Here is a 21,784-nt window from a genome sequence, read left to right as displayed (position 1 = left end):
GTCTCACCATTATGCTTGCAACTTGTAGCCAATGTGTAGCCTATATGCCCTGTAGAAATGTATTCATGTGAACAGTAGTAGAGCGTCTTACGCGTTCTCGTCACATGGCCAATCCATCCCGAACAGAAGTAATTTATATTTAATTTAAATTACCAGACATTTTTCACACAAAACTGTTGTATTTACGCGGTAAAAACATGTCATGTGATCGACGTAGACGCACAATCTTGACATCAAATGAAAGCATACATCTTCAGCTATCCGAAGATGCAAAGCTTTGCAATAAAATTTAAAACATTCTATGTACAACTAGCAACTCCAAACGGTATTTTTTCTAATTTCTAAAAAAATTAAAAATTGGCAGAAAAGTGTACTTCATTATAATTTTTACTACCCAAGCATGATACAATAATATGAAAACGTATGTAGTTTAATCGAATGCCAAAACAATTCTGCACATGAGAAAAAATTTACTTCGTTTCTGCGCGCAATGCTTTAGGAGGTACAGCAGAATGGTTATGGAGAAATTTGGAAAATTTTACGCAAAAAGTTTACGTAATTTAGCCTACAGTCTTTTTGATCGAGAAATTCCAAAGTAAGGGGTTGCCTAGCCAGTTTTGACTGCCAATTCCAATAAGTGAAAGAAAAAAAATCCACTGTGTCCCCATCTTTAAGAAGTCCTCATCTGATAACTGCACCGCCAAAATATTTTTTTTTTAATTAGCCAAAAAAGGACAGGCAAAGACTATGGATCTGCCATCATTTACATTATTTTTTTGCTTGAAATAGGCTACCTTTTAACCTTGGACGTAGGGATACTTCCTTGGTCATCATGGCAAAAATCCCAAGACGTGTGTATACGTCCGTGGTCGCAAAAGAGTTAACTAAAAATGAACTCAATAATGTTCGGAAGCTTCAATAATTTATTGATAAAGCTTTCACCAACGCAAACCTGGACTAACAACAAATAAAACAATAATAAATCAATAAAACAACAATATATTTTTCTGTTCAATGTAACATTTTGTGTGAAAAGCATTGCCGGTTTTAGCAGCTTCACTCACTGAAGCCATGATATAATTTTCTGGCAAGCTGCCAAGCTGATACAATCTACAGACTTTACTAGGAATAGCACCTAAATGACCGGGCGCCACAGTGCTCCGCACCTAAATATCCAGACGCCACAGTGTGCGCGCCTATTAGACCAGCGCCTAACTGTCAGCGCCTAAAAGACTTGCTCCCATTTCTCTTGGGAGGTCTTCGTTTGGCTCTTTTCTGAGGGGTTTCTTTTAAGCTTCACGATATACCGTGACGCCGCAAAGCAACTAGATAAATTATATAGGTCAACACCGTTCTGAACAGCTAAACTTTCGCTACCGTCGCCCACTTTAGTCGTCGCCCTGATGTCGTGTACCGTGACCAGACGTGGTGCAACAATGTAAAACAAAATCATGTCAATAGAGTTGAAAGCATTTCAACATCGGAAGGTTTATAGAACTTGTCCATTCTAATAACAGTAAATACTCAAGTTACTGGTACTTATAATTAGGGCCATTTTTATATGACCTTAAAAAATCAATAATATGACTTTATTTTTTGGAAAATATGACTTTATATGACTTTATGTGAAAATCGTTTATTTTTACATGCGAACAACGTCACTCACGGAACTAAAGAGTAAAACATACGCAACATAACAGTAATACGCATCCATTTTTATTTTAAACCACTGTTGTAGTACAGTTTTATGTAGTGTGGAATGTTAGAGTCTTTGAAGTTACGATTTGGACGTAAAAATGACTTTAGTAAGGAAAATGAGCGCTCCACAGACGCTGATGTGGGTTGACACTTCTGCAGTTTTGCATAAAGCGCTGGTGAAATGTCTTGTCTTTGTAGCTCCATAATTTGTTTCACATCGTTTTTGTCGAATCGCTTCTTAATGTAATTTTTGAGCTCAAGCGGATCTTTTCCGAAATCAAGGGCATTTAGATCAGCATGGGCCTCTTTGATGCTGTACGTACAACTTTCCATTTTGAGTATTAAGTTTGAAATATTGTTGTAGTGGAAGCATATTTTTGCTAACTGACTAGTCAACTTTGGATCGTTGACTGACTTTTTGACGCTCTTTACAATAACTCCTTCACCTTCCCATGCATTGACTATTTCTTTCACTTGTGGAAGTCTCTCGGCATAATATTGAGCAGTATTCAACCAGCTACCCCAACGAGTAACTATGGGCTGTGGTGTGGTGGTATGCCACATGACTCGAAATCGGCAGCTCTGCTTCTGTTCTTGGCTTAATTGCTTCACCGCTTAAATTGGTACTTTTTATTTAAAGTATACAGCGATATGACTTTATAACTCAAAAATATGACTATATAACTTAAAAAGCTGATTTATGACCTAACCAGGAAAATATGACTTTATATGACTTCATAACTTTCTTAATATACCTCATAGGGATGCGGTTTTTGCGTTAAAATTGATTTCACGACTTACTGATGCATAGAAAAAAATATGACTTTAATGACTTTAAATGGCCCTACTTATAATTTTTCGTCAAAGAGAAACCGAACAAAGGTTAAAAGACATCAAAGTTTACATTCTTTAATTCTATTCGAATAAGGACCTTCCTTTTAGGGTGGAACAGGCTGTAGAGGTTTTAGAAAGTGGTATCTATATTTGATGTAAAGTTTACTTTCACATGCATCTTAATGAAATATTGACAATTTTTTTTCAAGGACATACCAGAGGTGGGTTGGGGGAGAGGACCAAGAGGAACAAGAACACTTGTGTTGATCGCATGCCTGGCCTCCCGTGGAGGAACACTGGTGGTGAGGGAGATATTACTTGCATCCACAGAGTCTTCGGGGGCCTGGGTGAAGTTAAATTTGTTGTAATTACCTTCTCACCATTACTCTTCTTATTATTTCACTCTACAATTCTTATTTTACTCACATTATGTTTGCCCCATGGCCCAGACTACATTAAGAAGACAGTGAAGAGCACCCAGCTTTTGGCCATATCAAAACATGCAAATTTTCACCAGTTCTTAAACTTTATCTTGCTAAACGTTGTGATGCTGATTGGTGTCAGCTAAATTTCCAAATGTTTCTCAATCAGTAATTAGATTCAATTTACCTTTTCTCCAGTTTCTTCACCGCTTTCACTTCCACTATCGTGTTTCCTTTTCCTCTTCCTACGACTTTTGTGACTCCTCTTCTCTTTGCGTCCCTTTCGAGACTTGCGGTGACCCTCCTTGTGGCGACTTTTCCCTGAATGTGAGTATTCAGCTCAAAAAAATATCTCACAGTCTTCCATTGGATCACAAGAAGCTAAACTTTTCGTTCCTTGCAAAGTGTCAGTTACATTAAAGTTTAGTAAGCTATAAACTTGAAGCTGCCATATCGTCAGTGAAAAATTACTCAAGGAAAAATATCTCAAGAAATCCAAGATTCTACAACAACAAAAAAACTATAAAACCATTACCAGCAGATTCAGCTTTCTCGGCGGCCAGTTGCTTCCGGTGTTTACTCAAACGTGCTGCCAAATCTTTCACAGTCATCTTCGGAGGTGATATCCGTGTCTTCTTCTAAAATTTGTTGCCTTGTTAAAGAATACCTCCTCACTGATACATTGATTCTATGGCAAGGGTCTCAAACTAAAGTTGTCCAAAGAGCCAAATGAATTTTTAAAATTTACTTGAGGGCAACCAGTACCCAATAAAAACCCAACCAACGATAAGTTTCTGGGCAGCCGATTTGTAGCAAGAATTGACAGCGATAGACACATGTTTCGCCCATGAGGCTGGGCTCATCAGTATTGCACCGTATTCTTGCCACTCGGGTAATCGACCGCCCCTTTACCAGTCAGTTTAACTCTTATCTTCGTGGAAAGAAAAAGAGCCAACAAAACCAGCAGGTGCCAGGGGTAGGACATGTGAAGAAGAAGCGTTCTTCCCGGCCGTCAGCACAAGGCTGAGCACTCACTAGTACAGCGAGCAGCAGTTGCGTTTCGCTAACCAGAACCGTGTAGCTTCCACGCTAGCCATTCAGACCTCCAATAAACGATAAGTTTCTGGGCAGCCGATTTGGTTAGCGAAACGCAACTGCTGCTCGCTGTACTAGTGAGTGCTCACACTGCTCAGCCTTGTGCTGACGGCCGGGAAGAACGCTTCTTCTTCACAAAAAACCCAACCTTTATTCAAACCCACCAAAATGTGACTCTACCAAGCAGGGTTGCTAAGCCGCTAGAAAAAAGGTCTGGCTCCGGAGCTGTCAGGTTTTACACACATAGCTCCGGCTCCAGAGAGAAAATAAAGACGTGTCCAAAGTAAGTACATGTTTTAGAATTAAATACATAGTACAATGGAGTATTTTAAAACACAGCTGACAAATATGAGAAATGTGGACAGTGTAGTAACTCTAATTATAAGATACGTCTAAAACAAAGGAAGTAGCAAATCAGCTTCCTAACCTACATAGTTTCAATAAATTGCTTTCATGTGCTATGTCTCTCGCGCGTACTACTGTACATAAAAACTTTTCAGATATTGTGTGATTTCATAATTTTCGTTTCATACTCTACTAACAGGTAGCTACTGTAAGTTTGCCTGTGACTAACTGCGCATTACTTCACACTCACCACACGAAATGCCCAGCTGCTCATTATTTCACTGCCAACAAGCGAAATTCATCCGTACGTTTTATTGATTCAACGTTTATACACGTTTAATGTACGGCATGATTTGAATGTACGTTATTGTTAGTTGATCTCTGATAAAACAATTTGCTCAGTAAAAAATGCTTCAAAATGTGACATAGCCGATCATCTCTCATAGTTTCTCGTCTCATCACATAAATTTAATAAAATCAATTCAAGAGTTTCTCAGCCAAAATTGGAGCCTGCGCTGTTACATTTTTTGTGGCTCTACAGCAAGCAGACTTAAAGGCTCCGGCTCCAAAGTAAACCGATTTACTTTATAGGCCCCGGGCTCCATTAAAAACGCTTGGCTCCGTGACTCTCCAGCCCTGCTATTAACGCCTATCTAAGTGGAGATGGCGCACGAGAAAAAAACACAGGCACCCAACATAAAGCACTGAGTCTGCTAGTGTAGTCTGCTACGATCCTGCTGTTGCAGCACATGCAACATCACGGAGTATTTACCTTGGGCGGTCGTTCATCCGGAGAGCAGGTGTCGTCATCACTCAGGCTACTGTCGCTCCTAGTCTCTGACCTGGAAGTGAAAATATTATAAAGTTTACGCTGATGCATGCATGTATTGACATTGTCATAATTTACTTTTCTCTCCAGGAAAAGTGAACAACAGACATTTTGATCAGTAAAAGGGAATTAACAACTTGATTTCAAAAGTATATTCAAAGTAATTGCCCCATGTTACGCAACCATTTGGTATTGTCATGAAGCAAATTTAAACAGCAGTTGAAAAATAAAATAACATAAAATACATGTACATGTTTCTATACATGTTTAAATGCATAGAATATAAAATATATACATGTTTCTATTAGGATAAGGAAATTCTGATGACCCCCCCCACCCTTTTAGGGTGAAACGGGCTGTAGAGGTTTTAGAGAGTAGTAACTATATTTGATGTAAAATGCATGTACAGTATACACTTGAGCAGAGAAAAGGCTATAACATCCTTCACATTACGGTGTAACACTGCAGAAGATTATCATCATCACCAAATCGTTGCCCTGTAAAAAAAATTTCTTCACATGCCCAGGCCAACCTTAAGACATGTTCAGACTACATACTCTCAAAACTACAGTACCGGTGTAACGGTCCAGGAGTGACCGCAGTCCAAGAGTTACCAGGGTTGCCAAATATAATTAATTATTTTTTGAATGAAAATTATTGAAATGCTTACTGCTCAAAAAGTTACATTGACAATTTTAAGCATTGATTAATCTTAAAAGTTAAATGAAAAGATGTGCATCAGTTTGAGAGCAACTACTCAATTAAACTTAGTTGTAAAGTTTTTGTTTTGTATCATATTGCTTTCGGAAGCGCCGGGCAGCGTTGTTCATTTGTGATTTGACGTCATTTATAGACTGCCACGCTGCACGGTAACTTTTGGACCGCAGTAACTCTTGGACCGTTACACCGGCAGTTGACTATTGTGTTATCGCAAGTGAAAAATAAAACTGTGTACCTTGATCTCCTGTGAGATTTCCTCTTGCTGTGGTGTTTGGATGAACTTCTGAAAGACATACAGTAATATCATATGACTTGACTACCTAAAGTTGGCTCCAAGTCCTTCCATTCGGCTGACCACAAACTTTCTGCTTCATACGAACGACTACCGTGGTTACTTTATTATTTGAAGTCAGAAAAAAATGTGATTTATTTTGGAATTTACAAGCAATGCAATGTGTGGGGTGAAAACGAGAAGGGAAAAAAAGGACTGAAGAGTGAAGAGTTGTTGGATATGCTAGAGATGCAAGTTGGATATGCTATGTTGGATATGCTAGATTGGCAAGGGCAAATGGAGTAAGATGGTATGGACATGTGATAAGGAGGGAGGAAGGAAGTTTTCTTAGAAAGGCACTAGATCTAAAGGTGGATGGGAAGAGGAAACGCGGTCGTCCAAGAACGTGGAAACAACAAGTGAAGGATGAATTTAAAAAAGTCGGACTGAAGGAGGAAGATGCAAGGGACAGAGTGAAAAGGAGAAAAGGGATTAAAACAATTGCTGCGAGGAAACAATCGGCCACCCCCACTAGTGGGGAACAAACCGACGATGGATTATGATGATGATGAAAATTGCATTTAATCAAATATTAACAAGGTTTTTTTGTATGTCACGTAGTATGACGATTATTCATAATAAATATACAAATCGCTGTCTGCTATTGGCAAACACTTTGGCTAACTTATGGAATTTCAAGAAAAATTTGTACACCAATATTGTGAACCTGTCCTAGTCTACCACATTCTAACATTCTGAACATTATGATGAACAATCTTCTTAACAGGAGGACATCGTGTGATGTCGAAAACGTTCGATATTTAATTGTTGCGTAGTTTTGTGTTTTTTGTAAATACAATAATCTTTAATGTGTTAAACTTGATAACGTTGCTCGGCTTCGTATGACTATGGTTCAACAAGACAAACTCTCTACCGAAGCTGTATCTTCTTAACAATAAGTGGTAATAAAACAAAGACTTACTTTTTCTTGTGCTTTCTGTGCTTGTGTAAACTTCTACTTCTGGACCGAGATGAACTTGGATCTTTTGTGCGACCTTTATCAAAACAAGCAAACGTTATATCTTCTTGAAAACATAGTTCATTTCTAGAAATAAAATGAGTGTCATGCTCAAATGGTGCATGTAGATTTACAAGATTTATAGCAAGGATCTTAAATTCCTCTGAGGTCCAAATGAACACTTATAAATTAACCCAAGGGCCGCAATACACTATAAGAAGTCAATAAACAAAATAAAACAGTTAACACGCAATAAAAAAGGGGTCTGCTACTAGGGGTGTTCAATTTCGATTTTCGATTCGATTAAGGTGATATTCGAAATTCGTTTTTCGTATCGGGACGGACATATTCGAAATTATAGTCGCCCTTTTGGCTGAACGCGGTTGAAAGTAACGCGAGTGGCGCGAAATCTGTCTTGTCGCATTTTGCAAGCGAAAAAAGACTTTGACGCATGCGCATCGTCGATCACGTGACTATCACACGCTCTCGCGCGTCCAACGGCCAGTCCTGCACCAGGGATGCCAGGTTGGCATTTTTAATGCCAAATTTCACAAATTTCTCAAGAAGATAGCTAGGTTGTGCAATAGCAGAAAGTGTAGGGTGAGCTTTGTCGAAGTTTTATCCATTTTTTACCGAATGCATAGGCGCCTAAGCCGTGGGGGCAGGGCCGTAGCCAGACCGCAGTGCAAGGGGGGGCAAATTTTTTTAGGGGGGCCCTAAAAAATTTAAATGGGCAAAATCATTATAATTGTAGCTGTTGCTCGAGAATGTTGAGATTTTGCCAAGGGAAGGGCGAAATTTTTTCCAGGGGGGGCGACGGCTGGCTGCGGGCCTGCGTGGGGGCCAGGCCTCCACGCATATTTCTGTATGGGGGCAACTTTTTATGCTGTATTGATACATAAAACAATAGATGAACTAGCGATCGGCAGCAGGAAAACACTTTTTGAATGCAAACCGCAACAGCTTCGCGATAAATAATCACTAGAACGAGTTACGATGCTACAATCCAACACCAGACAACAAAATCAGTCATTTTTACATTGATTTAATGTCTGCAGACTTTGAATCAATCTAAAAATGACTGATTTGCTGCCTGGAACATAGCAAAAATGTAGCATTTTGTGTCGATTCAATGTCATCAGATGTTGAATGCACCCAAAAACAACATAATTTGCTACGTAGACGGAGCAGCGTGCGTTTAGCTTTATGCGCTTGCAAAAATACTCGATGTCGCTTTCGGGTCGAAACCTCTGCACTCTGCAGTGAAATGTCGCGGCAGTGAATCGCTCGCTGTAAAAATGAACTTGAAGTGTTTGGCTCCAGCGACCTCGGCTCCAGCGGAGCGATTGTTTTCAAAAGCTGGCCTGACCGTCACGAAACTGAGATCCCGACTGACGGGTGACCATGTCGATCAGCTTGTGTTCATAAACACCAACATGGGCCTGGCCTGGAGCTGTAGACGTTATTTTGTGTTCTTTTTTCGCAAATTTTCATGGCGTTTTTTCGCGTTTTCCAGCGAATTTTCATGTCGTTTCTTTCAATAAAATCACATTTTGCAGTTTGGTGAATAGTTGTGATATTCGAAATCGAAATTCGACAATCGAAAATAAATTGAATTTTGAATATTCAAATAATCGAAATTGAACACCCCTATCTGCTACTATTCGGTGAGTTCCTAACCTCTAACCCCTAACCCTAAAACGGCAATGATAATTAGGCTACGGTACCCCATGGCCACCTGGAGATGCGGCCTGATTTGTCACATTTTGCAGATTTTGATTACAGCTACTGCTAGTGTTTGACTGACATTTTTTGAAATGTTTTTACTTTTTGCGGTTTCCTAATGACATAAAACTTTTTTGTTGCCTTGGAGAAGCAGTAGCAAATGAGAAAAAGTCAGTTGAAAAACACAAAATCAGACTGTTATTGAAAATTAACAGTCTGACCAAAATCTTCGAAATCAAATTTGCTTTGTTTTTCAACATGTAAGAATGTTAAAACCTATTGTGTCATCTGGGGAAAAGAATTAAGAAAGCGTAAAAATCTAATTTTTAGAAAAATTTATTTAAACGTTTGCCCAAAGTTAGAAAAACCTGGAAATTTCTGCAAAATTTGACAAATCAGGCCGTATCTTTAGGTGGCCATGGGTACCCAATTATTTATAATATTAAAAAAAAAAATTGAAAAAATCACCAAATAGGGATCGGACTCACCGAATCGGACTCACCGAAAGGGGCCATTCCGATAAAAAGATAGTAAGAACACATGGAGAACGTTAGATCGCAAAAAAAGTAGTAAGAACAAAGAGATAGAAAAACACTGTACGAACGCAAAAAAAAAACGCAAACGAAAAACAAAAAAGAGAGCAAACGAAACAACGGACCTGAAGAGTAAAAATCTTGCAATCAACTTTCAAAAGCGCGGTAAAAACTAAACCGTTGAAAGACTGACTTCAGCAAATGCCAAGGTTACTAAATAATTGCGATGACACAATAAGTAAATAGACAATGTGATTGTGATGTAACAATACGAGTTTCTCGCACGCAATAAAATGGCGCGAGTAAAAAGTCGATTTTTAAGCAATTTTAAAATGCATTTTATTTTTCTAAATCTATACAAAAAATTTGTACAGTAAAAGAAATTGTAAAAGATTATTATTTCACATTAATTACTTCACGATTTAAAAATGCATCGTATGCCGCACCAAAAGTCTTTGCGGGCTGCACGCGGCACTCGTGTTTGAGATCCTTGACTTAGTTTTAGAGTATCTCCAGTGAAAACCAACAATACTCTCTCGAGCAATCATTAGCATGCTGCCAGTCAGCATAGCCTCAAATTTGTACGCTATCTTTTCATGCATCCCAGGGTGTACTAGCACATTTTGTCGGAATGAGATGTTTCTGTGTAGCTTGTTTTTTATTTATTTACCATCAGACAAAGTAGACATTCGTTGACGTCCAGTCGTCCAACCGTCACAGTACAAGAAGAGAAGATGTTAAATCGTATAAATAGATAGATTATATTTGAATTGAAATACTTTGAACTACTTCAAACTTATCTACGTTTATGGTAGAATAAAAACGTTTTGTCAAATAGAATGCAAAATTAAGTGTTATTTTTTAGGAAATGTAGCATGATATACCTGAAGGGGAATGAGATGTAGGCACGGAAACTGCATGGTCAATATTATTTGGAGGAGGATATTGATGTTGAGCTATTGGTGGCAAGCTTGGATTAGGGGGCTGCGTCCTTGAATCCACATCAAGATTTGAAAAATGTGTTGCTCTGGGAATACAAAGTTAACCTGGTGACTTTGTAGATTATTGACAGAAAGTAGCATGAATATAATATATATATACAACAATAAAAGCAACTTTTGGAATAAAGTGATGGCATTATTCTGCATGCTGAACAGTTTATTAGTTGCACATTGCACAACGTCAAGTGTAATTTTACACTTCTCAAAACTGTTGTTTACAAAAAAATTCTTTATAAATTTCTTAATTTTGTCGCCTCCTTCATGAGCGAGAACGCGACAAAAGGTCACAGCCCTGCTTAAAAAATACTCAAAACAGAATAATGGAATTTTAAAACGTTTTGTGGTAACTAAAACCAATGATTTGAGTTCACAAAAACGAATCTCAATTTGCCATTGAAGTGAGATGTGCTGTAGTTAGTGAAGCAATGGTATAAAATAAATTTTGACAGAAATTTCTAATAATATTTTCTGAACCGGCATGACCTATAAATGCTGTTCAAAAGGGTATATATAAGTTTGACACTGCTCAAGAGCATACAGAGCCCTGTGTCTTCAGTGAGACACAAGAAGATATGCCTGAAGATGGAGACACAGATTGGCTTCCTTGCCTTTCCATCCACATAATTGACATCTGGGTCATTCCATGCCAAATGAGCAATTTTTTTGGAAAAATTACACTACATGTCATAGATTTTATTGAAATTTGGCATACTCGTAGATGTCAAAGAAATATGAAGAATGCAAAAAAAATTTTGAAAACATTTAAACTAGAGATGTACCGATACCAATATTTTGGCCGATACCGATCCCGATACCGATATCACTTTTTTAGGCCGATACCGATACTGATACCGATATTTTGGCCGATACTTTGATGTTACAACAAGAAGCAATTTTGGTATTTGCAAGGAATTATATCAAATGCTAAGTTTTACCTTATTTGCATAAAACTATTAAAAAAAGCTTTGAATTGGCATAATTTATTAAAGATTCAAGAATCCAATCTCAACCGCATTGTTGTGTCATAATAGTAGGTTTCAGTAATGAAAGGCCACCGTAATTGATGATTGGGGTATAAGGAAAGAAACATTACATCATAATTGGGGTTTCTGAAAAATTAATAAAGTGTTTGCGCAAACTCTCCAAATAGGCTATCATAATTAATAATAAGATGTAAAATGTAAACCAAGTGATTTGTGTAGTCGCACAAAAAACTATTCGACAAGTAATGTGCAACCTAAGAGCGCTTGTCGTTTGGTTGAAAAGCTTTTGCCAGGCCAAGACTACCCAGGTAGCAAAAATGCACAATTCTGCATCGCTCCCACCCCGCCAAATGCTCAAAAAGCCCGTGCAACTCGGCTGCCCCCAGCAAGCTGGCTCCACCAGTCGGCGATTCAACTTCCACCCTTAGTCGCAATAAACTCACCAAGCCAAAACAATGTCACGGCAGAATAAGTAGGCCCAAAAAGAAAGCAATGGGACCACGAATCCTCACCAAACCAATCAAAATGGTCTTGTTGCGCCCAAGATGACAACCTCATTGCGAAGAAAGGAGCGTCCCCCCCGGCCACCAGCACAAGGCTGAGCAGTGAGCACTCACCAGCACAGTGAGCTGCCGCGACCCGCCAACCACAACGGTGCAGCTTCCACACTAGCCATTTCAATTCTTGCTACAAAACGGCTGCCGAGAAACATATAGTTGATTGGATGGTCTAAATGGCTAGCGTGGAAGCTACACCGTTATGGCCAGCGAATCGCAACAGCCCGCCGCACCAGTGAGCGCCCAGCCCCGTGCCGACAGCAAGGAAGGACACTCCCCCCCCCACAATGAGGCCGCCATCCCAGGCGCAACAAGACTACTTATTGATTAGTTCAGTGAGGATTTGCAGTCCCACCGCCCCACCCCGAGCCCACCCACTCCGCCACAACGAAAGGCGGAAACCAAATCACAAACTGACAGAACCAGCCCACCAAAAAACAACCAAGCCACACGGGTCCCTCAAACGTCCAGCAACGCAAAAACGATGCAAAACTACACATTCCCGCCACCTGGGTAGTCTTGGCCTGGTTTTATCCTCTGCTGAGAGTAAGAAAAAAAACACAAATGATAAATATTGGAGAAATTGAGTCTCCTTCACAACTTAAGAATCGAACAACGCAAAACTGCTGAAACAAAACGTTTTGTTTGAGTGAAAGAATCACTGTAAGCAAACAATGCCAAAAGGTGCGCGCATGATGGGACTGCATGATGGGAATCATGGGACTGTGAGGTATCAAAAGTTTGAACAGGTTGTTATTTTTCTACTTCAATGTGACGTTAGTTACTACTTTAAAAAATCTATATCTTTGCTTCCGCAGAAAATCCGCAGCAAACGCCTTTTTTTACATGTTTTGTATCGGCCACAGTATCGGCCAAATTTTGCCGATACCGATGCCGATACCGATACTCAAAAAATGGCCGATATCACCGATACCGATGCCGATACCGATATATCGGTACATCTCTAATTTAAACATTGGTAGAGTTATGAATCAATGTAAAAATGATGAATTTTGTTGTCTGGGTTCGTTCAAAATATGTGTTTTACATCAAAACAACAGTTTTCATGATTAACAATAGGGGTTAAGGGACCGTTCAAATATTACGTAACGCTATCGAGGGGGAGGGGGGGGTTATGAAAAGCGTTACGTTAGCGTCACATCGGGGGGGGGAGGGGGTTCAAGCAAAACGTTACGTAACGCTTACGAGTAGAGATGTACCGATATATCGGTATCGGCATCGGTGATATCGGCCATTTTTTTAGTATCGGTATCGGTAAAATTTGGCCGATACTGTGGCCGATACTAAACATGTAAAAAAAAGGCGTTTGCTGCGGATTTTCTGCAGAAGCAAAGATATAGATTTTTTAAAGTAGTAGCTGACGTCACATTGATGTAGAAAAATAAAAACCTGTTCAAATTTTTGATACCTCACACTCCCATGACTTCATGCGCGCACCTTTTGGCATTGTTTGCTTACAGTGATTCTTTCACTCAAACAAAACGTTTTGTTTCAGCAGTTTTGCGTTGTTCGATTCTTACGTTGTGAAGGAGACTCAATTTCTCCAATATTTATCATTTGTGTTTCTTTTTTACTCTCAACAGAGGATAAAACCAGGCCAGGACTGCCCAGGTGGCGGAAATGTGTAATTTTGCATCATTTTTGCGTTGCTGGACGTTTGGGGGACCCATGTAACTTGGTTGTTTTTGGTTTGTGATTTGGTTTCCGCCTTTCGTTGTGGTGGACTCGCCAAGCTTGGGCAATGTCGTGGCGGAGTGGGTGGGAGCGGTGGGACTGCGGATCCTCGCTGGGCTGGTCAATAAGTGGTCTTGTTGCACCTGGAATGGCGGCCTCGTTGTGGGGGGGGAGCGTTCTTCCCGGCTGTCGGCGCGGGGCTGGGCGCTCACTGGTGCGGCGGGCTGTTGCAGTTCGCTGGCCATAGCGGTGTGGCTTCCACGCTAGCCATTTAGACCATCCAATCAACTATATGTTTCTCGGCAGCTGTTTTGTAGCAAGAATTGACATTGACAAGAATTGAAATGGCTAGTGTGGAAGCTGCACCGTTGTGATTGGCGGGTCACGGTTGCTCGCTGTGCTGGTGGCCGGGAAGGGCGCTCCTTTCTTCGTGGTGGGGTTGTCGTCTTGGGCGCGGCCGGACCGTTTTGATTGGTTTGGTGAGGATTCGTGGTTCCATTGCTTTCGTTTTGGACCTGCTAGTTCTGCTGTGGCATTGTTTGGGCTTGGTGGGTTTGTTGCAGCGAGGGGTGGAAGTTGGGTAGCGGACTGGTGGAGCCGGCTTGCTGGGGGCAGCCGGGTTGCACAGTTTTTTTGGACGTTTAGCAGCGTGGGGGCGATGCGGGATTGTGCATTTTTGCTGCCTGGGTGGTCTTGGCCTGGCAAAAGCTTTTTAACCAAACGACAAGCGCCCTTAGGTTGCACATTACTTGTCAAATAGTTTTTGTAGCTACGACTACACAAATCACTTGGTTTACATTTTACATCTTATTATCAATTATGATAGCCTATTTGGAGAGTTTGCACAAACACTTTATTTAATTTTTCAGAAATCCCAATTATGATGTAATGTTTCTCCCTTATACCCCAGTCCTCAATTATGGTGGCCTTTCATTACTAAAACCTACTATTATGACACAAAAATGCGGTTGAGATTGGATTCTTGAATCTTTAATAAATTACGCCAATTGAAAGCTTTTTTTAATAGTTTTATGCAAATAAGGTAAAACTTAGCATTTGATATAATTCTACAAGTACCAAAATTGCATCTTTTTGTAACACCAAAGTATCGGCCAAAATATCGGTATCAGTATCGGCCTAAAAAAGTGATATCGGTATCAGGATCGGTATCGGCCAAAATATTGGTATCGGTACATCTCTACTTACGAGTATGGTACGGTAGTTTATTTGTGCTGGCTGGTATCGTCGTTTGGATACTAAATTAAGCTGAAATCATATCCAACAGCACCTATTCAGCACCAACAAAATCTCTATCAAGTATCAACTACGATACTGTAATTCCATACAGGTTCTAAGTCAGGGATAGGCAGCATACGGATCCGGCCCGCGACGGGATTTTGAGCGCCCCGCAGACAGTTTCTGGTCTTTACATAAGTGTGGCCCGCGGCCACACTCTGCCGCAATCCACCACTACTTGCTTACTACGTCAAATAATAGTGACTGTCGGTTATTTTTTAGTTCTTTGATTATTTGTTTTCGGTTTTTAGTCAAATGACAAACATGTTATGTTCTGTCATAAACAGGCCTTCCATTCTTTTTCTTTGTCTCTTGTAAGAATCTCCTTCAGTCTCAAGCCGGAAAAATAGATCAAAGTGGAATTTGGCTGATTAGTGATAATTAAACCGGGAACGTATACAAATAATAGTGATTGTTGGTTAAATTTTAGTTCTTTGTGTTTTTAGTTTCTTTGTTTTCAGTTAGAATTAGATTTTGAATTTACACTAAATATTTTCCTATGGATTTTGCCAAGAAACGTAAAGTTGAAAAGGAGTGTCGTGAATTTAACAAATATGCTCAAGCGCTTTTTCACACAAGTCGGCAAGAAAGCAGTAGGCTACCGTATGTTTGCTTTGCAATGAAAGTGACAACTTTGATCGACCACAGATGTCTCATTGACTTCAGCAGTTATTGAAGTACATTACGTTAATTGTTAATAAATTCATTAAAGACTGTTTTTGGTCTTTATGCTTTAAACTTAAAGGTGCACTGCAACGAAAATACAAGGCTTTTGTATTTGTAGATCTTTCTAAAATAAAACGTTTTTCAACAATTTTTTTATTTTTTGTGTTAGGCTACCATTAATTAAAAAACGATTTTTGATTTGAATGATTCTGATTGGTCAAAATTTTTGATGACGTGATTGGCTGGCAACGCCGCATCCAAGGTCTACTGTTTTGCGTGCAAACACAAGGAACAAATCGCGTAAGCTACCGAAACAGCGAACAATTTTGTGCTAAGGGAGTTTTTACGCCCTTAAAATGGTGGTTTCTTGTATGGCTCCCGGTTGTACTAACCGGGGAATCGTCAAAGGGGTATCCTTTCATGGTTTACCTCTGAATAATGACGACAAGCTGAAGAAATGGATCTCGGCGATGAAACTCAAAGACCCACCTGTAAACAAGCACTGCCGTGTGTGCAGCAATCATTTTCTGGCCAACGATTACCAACGTGATCTACAGGCAGAGCTACAAGGCACCAAGTCCAGACACCTGCTCATCCCTGAAGCTGTTCCCTCTGTCTTTGATTTTTCAAGATATGTGAAAGCCCCTGTCAATGCAGTAGCCTACACACAAAACTCGATCGACCTAGGTACAGGTCTGTGAGTACGATCGGGCGTTTGGATCGAATAGCAAAGCGAAAAAACAACAAGACTTTGAAACAGTTTTGGTTAACACAGAGTCATTCTCCTGGCAACATTCGCTTTCGATTATTGTCGGCATGATGGCACAATTACCACACATAGGCCTACACCAATGCAAATTTTCCATCCGGTTGCTGTAAGCTACTAAACGTTTTCAGTAGGTACATAACGTTTTAATTCCAAAAAAAGAATATAGCTAAAATTTCATGTCTCAAATGTATAAGCTTTAGATGCATACAAACCAAGATATTTTATCAGCACGTGTTTCCACGTCATAATTTTGATATAAACTGGCAAAACGGGCTTTGTAATGGAAAAGCGTCACGTGGGGGAGGGGTTGACAAAAACGTTACGTTGGCATCACATGGGGGAGGGGGGTCAAAAATTCAAAAAAACAGCGTTACGTAATATTTGAACGCTCCCTAATGAGATAAAGTCTCAGCAAAAACGCGTCAACTAAAAAAAGACAGTTGCCAAATTGCGTTTGCCATAAAAGATGAAGTTAAAACCTAAGTGGCAGTTTAGAGTAAACCTGGGTTTCGGCGTTACATGACCTGGAATTCCTTTGGTTAGTTCCTTCGTTACGTTCGACTTCGTTACGTTCCTTCGTTCGACCCTCTAAGCTGTAGGCCACACATTTGTTGATCCAAACTACCGGTAATCCATGATTTATTTATTTTGTAACATCTTCTTGTTTTTATTTTCCCTTCATATCTTAAATTTTTCTGAAGGTGTTGCGGCCGTGCCAAATTTCTTTCAACTCAATCACTTACGTCGGTCACAAGCACGTTTTACCGTTCGCGTTTTGTCGCTTCTACCTTTGCTATGTTGACGTGTATTGTTTTTTGATGGTCACAAATAAAAACAATTCAACTGAACTGACATGACGAATTTTCATTTAATTGTTTAAACATTTTATTTCTATTGTTTTTCTGCACGATTTGAACGTTTAGCGATGTTAAAACGATGTAAAAGCGGCAATGATAATTAGGTTACGGTTCCCGATAATTTTCAAAAAAACTTAAAAATTTCCGAATAGGGAACTCTCCGAAAAAGGCTGTCTTTGAATAGGAAACTCTCCGAATCGGACTCTCCGAATAGTAGCAGACCCATTGGTATAAGTATAAAACATGTGAATTTCAGTTCTTAATTTTTGTACCCATTTTTTATAGGCCCCCAAAGTTTGGCCTCCGAAAAATGCATGTAGCAAATTGAAACCTTTATAATCCTATCAAGAAGTTCTCTGTCAACTTTTTAATCTACATTTTTGGATTCCTTGGGTCTTAAAATGTCTGTCTAGCAATTTCCAGCCATTTTTTTTGATCATATGTTAAGAAATTAGAAATATAATAAGAAATTGGACAAAATCACTGAAGCAGAACAGGCAAAAATGGTGATTTTTCTAATGACCATAACTTTATTAATATTTAAATTTTTCCAAAAATTTTTTTTGCGTTCTTCATATTTGATTGATTGATTGAATCTTTATCCTCGGACTGGGAAAGCTTTTTGCAGAGCTTAATCCTGGCAGTTTCGCATACTTGTAGAGGCTTTGAATCACTGACGCAGGCCCGGTCACCGAGATTGACAGAGTGAAGTTTCCAATTGTTGAAGTCTTGTTGCCGGGGAACTATTCCATTCATTAGATGCCGCTGAATGGAGAGCAGTCCTTAACGCGCGTTGCTCAAGCGCACACCCCGAGAGAGATTTCTTTGACATCTACAAGCATGCCAAATTTCAATAAAATCTATGACATGTGGTGTCCCCCATTTGCTCATTTAGCATGGAATGACCCATCTTCAACATATGAACAAAAGCTTGGATTTACCACAAAACTTAAAAATAGATTTAGAAAAACATTAATACTACAGTATCTCATTGTTTCTTAACACAATAGTCTCACCCTGAATTTGTACCACTGTGCGGAAGATAGGAACGTGATGACGCATTATCAAAGGATGATGTACTATGTTGAGGTGGAGATCGTTGCCCATATGGATGACCAGCATTATGTTCAAGAAAATGTTGGTCAGGAAAAACACCTCTACTTCGTGAAGGCGAGTGATTGCCATGGAAATGAGGGGAATGCTTCGGCGGTGTTACAGATCGTCGAATTATAGGAATGGACGGTCGAGGTGGCCTATGAACATACCCTGGTTGTTGAGGAGGATGTGGGGAGAAACGATGTGGTGGTGACCTCATTCTGTCGTAATGAGGAGGTTTCCAACCTTCTGGACACATACCCTGCGGGACAGGAAATACTCTGGACTTGTGGTAATTACTTCCATCTGGACTGCGAGGTGGAAAATCCTGCAAGGGGTATACATCAATTGGTGGTGGAATCCGTCTGTCCATGGAATCATTAGAACTATCAGAACTTGTGGACGAAGAAGAGCTTTCTGATGTTGACTGTTTTTTACTTGATTTGTATTTAGAAGATCCCTTTCTTGATTTTTTATGGCTTACTGATACTTTATGAGTATATTTGCTAGAACCTCTTCTATGCTTAGATGATTTAAACAGCTTTTCAGTTGAAGTATGCTTTGATGATGATCGTTTGGAACTGTTGTCGTGTCTGTGCAATAAAGATGTGCTTGGCTTAACCGGATAATCCTGGTGTGGGGAAGAACTTCTATGTCTGAACTTGTCTTGATGTCTGGTCTTTTTAGATTTTGCTTTATACTTTGATTCTTCACTTTTCTTTGATATATTTGAGGGCAAGGTATGTTTTGATTTAATCTGAGTCTTTCTTTTTTTCTTTGTAGAAAAAGGTGATTCACTCCCTGAAGAACTCAGACTGCCATATGCCACTAAAGGTTTTTGAATAACCTTTTCAGATATTTCACCAGAAGAATCGTGTTGGTTTTCCCACCTTGATTTTTGAAGAGATTCAGGATGCCTACTTTTGGGCATTGTTTTGCCTCATGTCTCTCCTTCAAGAATCCACTACACGTAACTTCTTGTGCAATAATATCAAAAGTTAACATCCAGTACTAAGCCATTTATTTAATAAGGACCACAACTTGGAATACCTGCAAATGCAATGGCTAGGTAAATTTCACCTAATAAACTTCACCCATTCAAAAGCTAACTTATTCCAAAACTTAATTACACTAAGATTTACAAGTACCGTATATATTGACAATACAGACTGTTAACAATTATAGGTTAACAATTACAGGTTTACAGGTATTAACAATATGTATACAGTAAACAATAAGAGCCACAAACGTTAAAGCATCTTGGTTTTATTGCAGTAAACATTGAAAAGAATAAGGAATACAAAAAATGAGCAAAAAATAAAAAATGTAGCTGTATGTATGCCGCTTTTATTGTGCTATAATAAAGTAGGTTGCTAGTTACAAATGAATTAGTACCATCTATAGCAGAAGGTGCATACAACATCCTAGAATAACATAGTTGTTTATCCTATAAACAAATTGTCAAACATGCAAGACACCAGCAAATGCACATTTATCTCACAGTATCATAGTTTGAACATAGATATAGAAACTATCTCCTTGTCTAAAATGATCCCTATAATTTTTTTAAATAAATAGAAGCAACACAAAAACAAAATTTTTACGAACATTGGCATTGAAGCAGTCATGTCCAAAATGGCTGACACCAAACTGGCAGTACCAAATTATTTAAACCAAAGAAAGTTTACTATTCTATCTGTAACAAGAAAGCTATACATTTATTGTTTTTCATTTTTTTCATTGTGTTTGTCACGCGTGCTCTATTCATTATTGTTTAACTATGATGCTGTTGCACAACACAATAATTCTTATTTTCAAACTCTTAGGATCATCACCGGTCTATAAACAAACCGAATTAAGATTGTAGCCCCTTCATTACAAATGATCATGAACTGCCACACTGCTATGATGTGCTCACTTTCAACTATCCAATTCAATGTTTAGTTCAAGAGGAAATTTTAAAATGTTTGCGGAAACTCCGATCAGCGAGTTTGGCTTTGTTCTACTTTTTTATCTCGATGTTTTCATGGGACGGAATAGGTTGCATCCGTATAAACCAACTACAATAACTTTTTTCCTGAACTTTTCCTTGCAATAAATGTATATCGTTGAAGTAAATAAACCACAAAGGGAACTGCGAAATCACCATGTCGGTCTTCAAGTCAAGCAGCCACCCTCAGCCAAGTGGATGAGAAACATTTTATATTGAAAACTTTTGAAACAACTATAAAAAAGCTCAAAGAGTATCAGTCCACATATCAACTAATATTTTAATGGTCAACGGTTTTGGTAATTCTGATCAGCGACTTCGCTTCTGTATTTTTTATTGATCTTTTTATTTTAAAGGAAAAATTTTAAAATGTTTGTGGCAATTCCGATCAGCGACTTAGGCTCTGCTGTATTTTTCTTCTCGATTTTTTCAAGAGAAAAAGTTTGAAATGTTTGCGGCAACTCCGATCAGCGACTTCGGCTCTGTTGTATTTTTTTATCATTCTTTTCAGGGGACAGAATAGGTTGCACCCGGTTTATGCTAGGCTAATTTTAAAATGTCTTTAAGAAATTTAGTTTGCTGGTGTGCCAAACAGAAATCGATTTTTGCACTTTTATTCCAAGTTTTACATACTTCTCTGAAATGCTTTGTTAAATGGGGGCATGTATACATAAGTTGGGGTTTACTGCATCTTACAGCCTCTCTGTTGGTAAGCTTTAAAACCTAGTAACCCTAGCCTACCATTTTACCAACATATTGGATCATACAAAACTCAGAATATGAGAAACCTGTCTATTTTTATGCCAGGACATTCATTTTACACAACGCTACAAATGAATATGCGGCACTCTGATCACAAACTAGTACTAGGCAAATTTTCAGTTGCTAATAAATTCAATCTAGACTAGCCACAACACCAGGATACAATAGTCATAAACGTGTCAAAAAAGAAACACAAAACTCATAATGAAGGCAATTGCATTGGCATTTGTTTGTTCCACATTACTCTTTGAACGATGAAGTCAGATTCGACAAGAAGCACTACAGACAAGAACAGTGACAAGTTACGAACATAATTTATCATCTATCAGCTGCTGGCGATTGGTTTCAGATCAATGAGTTCAGCGTTGCCAGACGCTCATCAATCAATTTTCAACAACTTTCTTTTTGAATAATTTCTTTTCTCATAGGACAAAATTTCCCTAAACATGACGGTATTTCTTTATTTATTGCATGTAAGACAAAACATTCTTTACACGCTTTTAAGAGAACAAACTTTTTTTGAATAACATTGTGACATTTCTCGAATCAAATCTTATTTTTGCCATAAAGCTTAAAAATACTGTAGCCTATATAGCTAAAGCTAAAAAAAGCAAAAATTATTT

At 38.9% G+C, this 21,784-nt stretch overlaps 1 protein-coding gene across 2 annotated transcripts in view; it reads right to left on the bottom strand.

Annotated features, from left to right (window-relative positions):
* The window catches only part of LOC145764939 (uncharacterized), a 33,409-nt gene extending 13,917 nt beyond the window's left edge, over window positions 1–19,492 (bottom strand). For both annotated transcript variants that reach the window (XM_082576645.1, XM_082576646.1), the window contains exons 1-8: window positions 18,331–19,492; window positions 10,375–10,517; window positions 7,197–7,269; window positions 6,179–6,226; window positions 5,167–5,236; window positions 3,490–3,592; window positions 3,142–3,275; window positions 2,749–2,875 (exon numbers count right to left, since the gene is read on the bottom strand). In XM_082576645.1, coding sequence (XP_082432771.1) covers window positions 2,749–2,875; window positions 3,142–3,275; window positions 3,490–3,592; window positions 5,167–5,236; window positions 6,179–6,226; window positions 7,197–7,269; window positions 10,375–10,517; window positions 18,331–19,340 — 1,708 coding nt within the window. In that variant the 5' untranslated portion in view covers window positions 19,341–19,492. The remainder of the gene's footprint in view (window positions 1–2,748; window positions 2,876–3,141; window positions 3,276–3,489; window positions 3,593–5,166; window positions 5,237–6,178; window positions 6,227–7,196; window positions 7,270–10,374; window positions 10,518–18,330) is intronic.
* Between the last annotated feature and the right edge of the window lie 2,292 nt (window positions 19,493–21,784).

Source organism: Aplidium turbinatum, chromosome 2, assembly GCF_918807975.1.
Source record: "Aplidium turbinatum chromosome 2, kaAplTurb1.1, whole genome shotgun sequence".
Classification (NCBI taxonomy): Eukaryota; Metazoa; Chordata; class Ascidiacea; order Aplousobranchia; family Polyclinidae; genus Aplidium; species Aplidium turbinatum.
Note: the sequence above shows the minus strand (reverse complement) of the source record. Positions and strands in the feature narration are given on the sequence as shown.